A 7,044-nucleotide genomic window follows, 5' to 3' on the forward strand; every position below is an offset into this window, starting at 1 on the left:
GGGACCTATCCTTCATGACCCATGTGCATTCTGGTAGCTTCCTTATCCGAAAGAAAAACATCCTCGAATAGGGCTTGTATGCAGCTTAAAGGAGAACTATTCAAGATTCTATTAGTGTCTGGCATAACAAATGTCAATTCCACTGAAATAGTTCTTAATACAACTTAGAGAGTCTGAGATGGCCATAATTATGTGGAATAGCTCTAAAAATTTCTACTTATTTCAAAAAATTAACCGTAGAGAAGAAAAAACAATCTACCAAAAGCCTTACCCTAGTCTTTAAAGTGAAAGTAAGTAATCTGAGTAAGATGCTTCTCACAGACATAAATCAATGTTACCTATGGAAATTACTCATTAAAAAATACTTGTATTTCCAACTCAGCAGACTGTGCAACAGGAATTAAAATTCATAATATCCTCTTGGTAAGTCCCTAGGACAAACTTTTTTTTTAAGACAGAGTTTTACTTGATTACCCTTTGTACCATGGCATCTCAGCTCACAGCAACCTCAAACTCGTGGGTTCAAACAATCCTCTTGCCTCAGCCTTCCAAGTAGCTGGGATTAGAGGTGCCTGCCACAGTGCCCAGTTATTTAGAGACCAGGTCTTGCTCTTGCTCAGGCTCAGGCTAGTCTCAAACCTGTGAACTCAGGCAATCCAATTGCCTCAGCCTGGGATTACAGATGCCTCCTACGGAAACAGACGTGGATGTGCCACTGAGCCCCGCCTCTAGGACAAACTTGAAAATGTTTTCAAAAAAGTTACTACTTCTCACAAAATTATCAATTCATCAATACCCATAGTATGAAATGTTTTAACTATGACTTCTCTGCACAATTTCATTAAAGATATGACTTTTGGGTGGTGCCTGTGGCTCAAGGAGTAGGGTCCCAGCCCCATATACCAGAGGTGGTGGGTTCAAACCCAGCCCCAGCCAAAAACCGCAAAAAAATAAAATAAAGAAGGAAAGATAAATATGACTTCCAAAAATGGTTTATGTGCAACAGCACTAGTCTCCTGTACAGAAAATGAGGCAAATGGGGCAGTGCCTGTGCCTCAGTGAGTAGGATGCTGGCCCCATAAATGGAGGGTGGTGGGTTCAAACCCAGCCCCCGGCCAAGCTGCAACAAAAAAATAGCTGGGCACCGTGGCAGGCGCTGGTAGTCCCAGCTATTTGGGAGGCGGAGGCAAAAGAAATGCCTAAGCCCAGGAGTTGGAGGTTGCTGTGAGCTATGTGGTACCACAGCACTCTACTGAGGGCGATAAAGTGAGACTCTGTCTCTACCAAAAAAAAAAAAGTGAGGCAAATTATGTAGAAATTAAAGGATATTACCAAGTTACTAATAAAGGTCTATAATAATTTCTCTAATGCTAATTAGTAATTTTATACTATCCCCCCATGCTAAAATGGAAACATCAATATTTCATATTACAGAGCTAATATCCTTCAACTGAATGAGTGGCAGATAAACTTACACAGTGGATTTATGCTGACACTTAGGCACATTTTGGCAGCATTATCTCTGCGTATCTCTTCACCCCCTAAGATCCTTTAGACTACAGATCTTTGCTTTTCCTCAAACTACTTCTGAATTTTTTTATAATTTTATCTTAACAGTTTCCAAGACACTACTTTTTTGGGGAAAAAAGTCTACAAGAGGAAGTATTAGATGGTTTAAATTGCTGTTGCATAGGCTAGGCTATGAGTAAAAAAAAAATAATGCTAATAAAGGAGGAGGAGGAAGTTTCAGCTCAAATGATAGCACTATGCATAGTTTCTAAAAAGAAAATTAATTCTGGGTCCAAAGTAATGACATTAATCTTTTCAATAACGTTTGTTTCCAAGGCAATTCACTTCATACACTATTAGTAGGCCCTACTAATTGCCTTCATATGCCATTAATCTTCTACAGTTGCCCATATTAAATGCTTTCAAGGAAAAGACTTAAAGTCAGTCAGAATAGAGAATATTTAAAACGCTCTAAAGACATTATGACTAACTCACATATGTTAAGTCATTTGCCTTGTCATGACAAAACGGGGGGATTGAAGAGATTACATGTTTCTTTTCCTTAATGCACAGACCCAAATTTACAGGGGTGGAAGGGATAGAATAAGGATCGCTGTAACCTGAGTTTAACATCGAAACAAAATACAGGAAGTCACACTAACCTATTTTAACCACTTAAGTTCTGGCATGCGGTCAACCGCCAACAGCCTAAGAAAATGTACTACTTCAAATAAAGGAAATCAAACCCTAACCTTAGCCCTAGATTGCAGCTTAAATCAGCAGCCAAGCAAAAATACTTCTCTTTCCCTCCATGGCCCTTCCTGTGACAGGATCAGTATTAAGTTTGAAAATAAAGCCAAGAGAGCAGGCCGGGGTTATACACACCAAGCGTAATGAACTCCCGCGTGTAACTGAGAGGCCGGGACCAGGGAAAATAGGCCTGCGGCCAGGTCTCGCGGCCACTACTCGATGGCTCGCCCTGAGGTGTTGGGTGTGTGTGCTTGTGTGTGTGTGTTTTGTGTGATGTGCGTCTCCGGTGTGGTAGTAGCGGCTCCAGCACCGCCGCTCCCGGTCCCACCCCGAGTTCGTTCTCCCTTTCTGGCGCCCAACTCCCTTCTCGGAAGTAAGGCCTCCGTTGGGGCCAGGAGGTGACGAACAGTGGCCGGTTCTCCTCCGGCAAGGAGGCGACGTGGGCCCTGATCCCAGCGGGCCGCACCGGGCGTGCCCGGGGCTCGTCTGGGCCCAACACCTGGCAGGGTGAGCGCCAGATCCGCCCATTCTCGCTCGACCCCACTCCCCCCACCCTGGGGAGCTCAACGAATGGCCCAGAGTATCCCACGCAGCCCGCGACGCTGGGGTTGTGTTCACCTCCGGCGGCTCCAGCTCGCTGCGACTTTTCAGGCTTCTCCTCTCCCGCCTTCCCGTCCGCCATTTTCCCCGCCGCGGCCTCCCCTGCAGCCACGCCAAGTACGTCACGGCCCCGCCCAGCAACCATTGAGCTTTGGAGCCAGCAGTCGAGACAGCAGCCTAGAGCGGCCCGGAAAAGCGAAAAGACGTCCTATGGAAACGGACGTGGATGTGATGTCATCGATCGGACGCCTTGGAAGGAAAGGCGGGGAAGGTGGGGCGGTCTAGGTGGAAGACTGGATAGGGACCTGACTAGCGGGCTTCGTTGCCCTTTGGCATTTCCTGAGAAGAGAGAACGTGATCTCTCTGGAAACGCTGATAGAATCCTAGGTTTATGTATGCCTGGGTGTGGCTACACTTTAGCTGGTTCGGTCTTTCATTCTGGTCTTGCTGGATCTCGTGTGCCTGCCTACCCCACGTAAAGAAAGGAAAAAACAGGCTCGGCGCCGGTGCTCAGTGGTTAGGGCGCCGGCCACATAGACCGAGGCTGGCGGGTTCGAACCCGGCCCGGGCCTGCCAGCTAAACAACGACAACTGCAACAACAACAACAACAAATAGGGCGTTGTGGCGGGTGCCTGTATTCCCAGCTACCCGGGAGGCTGAGGCAAGAGAATTGCCTAAGCCCAAGAGTTGGAGGTTACTGTGAGCTGTGATGCTACAGCACTCTACCTCGGGCGACAAAGTGAGACTCTGTCTCAAAAAATAATTTAAAAAAAGAGGAAAATGAAAATCTGGTCACATACCTATCAAGGAGTATATCCCATAAGTTATAGGATATATAGTTTATAAGATAAAGGTAGTACACTATTGCCACCCAAAGCGAACAACCCAGAACTTGAACTTAGAATCGAATGAAAAATTTGAGCAAATTTTGCCTGAAATCTGAATTCTGCTTTCGAATTCGAAAGCCCAGCACGTTTTTGTGCGTAAGTTTGCCCAGGAATTGGGCCACCCACGTGATTTGTCCTTCAGTTCCTTGTCAGAAGCTGTAGGAGCAGGGGTCCTCAAACTTTTTAAACAGGGGGCCAGTTCACTGTCCCTCAGACCGTTGGAGGGCCGGACTGCAGGCCGGGAGGAGTCGGCTGCTAAGCAGGGCAGGCAGCGGCGGCAAAAACACCCCGCGGGCGAGATAAATGTCCTATGCTGGCTGCATGTGGCCTGCGGGCAGTAGTTTGAGGACGCCTGCGTGTAGTGAAAACATCTCTTGTGAGTTTGGCTGCTAATCTTACATTTTTGTGCCTGTTTTGTGTGGTTTTTTTATGTATATAATAACGAAGTGGGCTGGGCACCCTAGCTCACGCTTGTAATCCCAGCACTTGAGAGGCTGAGGTGGGTAGATTGCTTGAGCTCACAGGTTTGAGACCAGCGGCAGCCAGAGACCAGGCGTTGTGGCTGGTGCTTGCAATCTCAGTTACTTGGGAGGCTGAGGCAAGAGAATGGCATAAGCCTAGGAGTTTGAGGTTGCTATGAGATATGATGCTACAGCGCTCTACCAGTGGGGTCCAAGTGAGACTGTTTAAAAACAAACAAAACCCAAGCGGCCCCCGTGGCTCAATGAGTAGGGCGCTGGCCTCCATATACCGAGGGTGGCGGAGTCAAACCCAGCCCGGCCGAACTGCAACAAAAAAATAGCTGGGCGTTGTGGCAGGCTCCTGTAGTCCCAGCTACTCGGGAGGCTGAGGCAAGAGAATCACCTAAGCCCAAGAGCTGGAGGTTGCTGTGAGCGGTGACACCATTAGCACTCTACCAAGGGTGACACAGTGAGACTGTCTTTTAAAAAACAAACAAAAAAACCCCAACTAAGTGTATTCACCACTGGTCCTAAGCGGGGTGGGGGGGGGGAGCAAGCTGTGGGTGGCGCCTGTGGCTCAAAGAAGGGTGCCAGCCCCATATACTGTAGGTGGCGTGTTCATATCATACCTGGCCTGGCCAAAAAGTGCCAAAAAGTGGTTAGAGCTGCAGTTGAAATTAAGAAAGACCTTATTAGTTCGGTGCCTGTGCTCAGTGGATAGGGCACTGGCCATATTCACCAAGGCTGGTGGGTTCCAACCCCGCCTGGCCCTGCTACACAACTATGACAAAAAAATAGCCAGGCATGGTGGCGGAAGTCTGTAATCCTTGCTACCTGGGAGGCTGAGGCAAGAGAATTGCTTAAGCCCAAGAGTTTGAGGGTGCTATGAGGTGTGACACCACGGCATCCTACCAAGGGCAACATAGACTGGATCTCAAAAAAAAACAAAAAAGACTATTCTGTTCAACAAACCTGGATAAATCTTTTCACTTACTAAAATTATTCTTTTTATTGTAAACAAAATATAACCTCAAAGTTTTACAAAGGTTTTGTTGAAAAAGACAGGCCCCTGCAGTTTGGAAATAAAGAAAATGAATTCCAGGGCAGCGCCTGTGGCTCAAAGGAGTAGGATGCCTGCCCACATGCTGGCAGGTTCAAACCCAGCCCCAGCCAACAACTCCAAAAAAAAAAAAAAAAAAAAAAAGAAAGAAAATGAACTCCATTCAGACAGAAATATAGTAGTAGAAATGTATTTCCAATCCATTTATTTTTTAAGCTATAATATTTTCTCATTTAAGACACTTTTTCTGTGTATGTATATTTAGAGAACCTTTTGAAAACAAATTAGAAGTCTTTACTTTCTTTATTCTGTCGATGAACTCTTGAGAATACTGAGGTATCTCCACATAACCACTATGTTTCCTCCTGGGAACAAACTTCAGAGCTTCTTCCCAATTACCAGTATTTTTCAGACATAACAAAATCCGAATCATTTGATCTAAGGTGAGATTTTTAGTACCTATGTCCCACTGTAAATATTTATCTAATGGAAGGCATTCTGTTGCCAGGTTCAGACGTTTTGCGTTGGCTAGGGATGCACCTGGTTGCATATGTCTATCAACAAAAGACCCAACTATATAAATTTTGTCATGCTTGAAGGTAGTCATAACATTAGGAGAATCTGCAGTTAAATATATAATACTGTCCTTTGGAAATAAATCTACATAAGACTTTTCTGTTGCTGTTATAAGCAGTTTGTCCCATTTTTCTCCATACCGTTTAATTAACTCTCTCTGATAAGCACCATCTATTTTAAGATTGCAGAAATAAATATGGAAAGGATCAACGTCTTTTCTATTGCATCCTTCACTTTCTAAAAGTTGGGAAACAGCATTCTGCAGTTCTTTTCGTTTCATAGAATTCTCATAAACCATGTCAAAAACCAAAGGTTGTCCAAACTGCATGGCCTGAGCACCCTTCCAGCCCATTGCCATGTCCATATTCCTATCCCAAAGTCGTAAAAATAGAAAGTTTTGCTGCTGTTTGTCTGCCTCAGAGGTTTCTAGCAGCTTGTTTTTAAATTCTACCCTTGCTGCTGCTTTCATTTCCTTTTTTATCTTATTAGCTTTTTTCAATTTTTCCTTAACATATAAATATTTTAAATATTTTTTTCTTGATGATTTAGAAGGACATTCCATAATGATTTTGAGTTCATCTTCAGTGATATGTTCTGGTACTTCTTTGCCAAGCAATCTCCACATTTCAATTAACTCTCTGGTGGCAGCTAGAGGATCTTCATCGTCGTTGCTGGAGACTGCTGAGTCACCTTCTTCTTGCACCCTAGATTTCATTGTTGCTTTCCATCCATCCAATTCTAGCTGTTGAGGAGGTGATGTACTCTCCTTATGATAGGACACAGACAGTATTTTGGAAGGCATGTATCTCTGCAGAATTGCTGTGTATAAATTTTTGCTCTTCCTCTGAAGGGTAAATGGCACCAAAAACCTGGCAAAAGGACTTAAGAAAGTGATGCTAATGCTCATTTTGAGGAAAATAAGATCTGTAAGAAAACCCCTGTAAAAGAAGAAAAGATGTAATTAAAAGACAAAGAGTTTTAAGACTTCTGAAGGAATTACACTGCAAATTTTTTTTTTGAGATAAGAGTCTCACTTTGTTGCCCTAGTAGAGTGCCACTGCGTCATAGCTCACAGCAACCTCAGACTCTTTTTTTCTTTTTTTGAGACAGAGTCTCAAGCTGACGCCCTGGGTAGAATGCCGTAGCATCATAGCTCACAGAAACCTCCAACTCTTCAGCGCAAGTCATCTTCTTGTCTCA

The 7,044-nt window shown here is 44.6% G+C and overlaps 2 protein-coding genes across 2 annotated transcripts in view; both read right to left on the minus strand.

Annotated features, from left to right (window-relative positions):
- PCNP (PEST proteolytic signal containing nuclear protein) overlaps nt 1-3,056 on the minus strand; it is a 25,370-nt gene extending 22,314 nt beyond the window's left edge. The window contains exon 1 of the mRNA XM_003801785.3: nt 2,878-3,056. Within this exon, the coding sequence (XP_003801833.2) occupies nt 2,878-3,004 (127 nt within the window). The 5' untranslated portion in view covers nt 3,005-3,056. The remainder of the gene's footprint in view (nt 1-2,877) is intronic.
- Nucleotides 3,057-5,440: 2,384 nt separating this feature from the next.
- TRMT10C (tRNA methyltransferase 10C, mitochondrial RNase P subunit) overlaps nt 5,441-7,044 on the minus strand; it is a 3,981-nt gene continuing 2,377 nt past the window's right edge. The window contains exon 2 of the mRNA XM_012812739.2: nt 5,441-6,782. Within this exon, the coding sequence (XP_012668193.1) occupies nt 5,498-6,751 (1,254 nt within the window). The 5' untranslated portion in view covers nt 6,752-6,782 and the 3' untranslated portion in view covers nt 5,441-5,497. The remainder of the gene's footprint in view (nt 6,783-7,044) is intronic.

This window comes from Otolemur garnettii, unplaced genomic scaffold (assembly GCF_000181295.1).
Source record: "Otolemur garnettii isolate 467f Iridium unplaced genomic scaffold, OtoGar3 scaffold00220, whole genome shotgun sequence".
Classification (NCBI taxonomy): domain Eukaryota; kingdom Metazoa; phylum Chordata; class Mammalia; order Primates; family Galagidae; genus Otolemur; species Otolemur garnettii.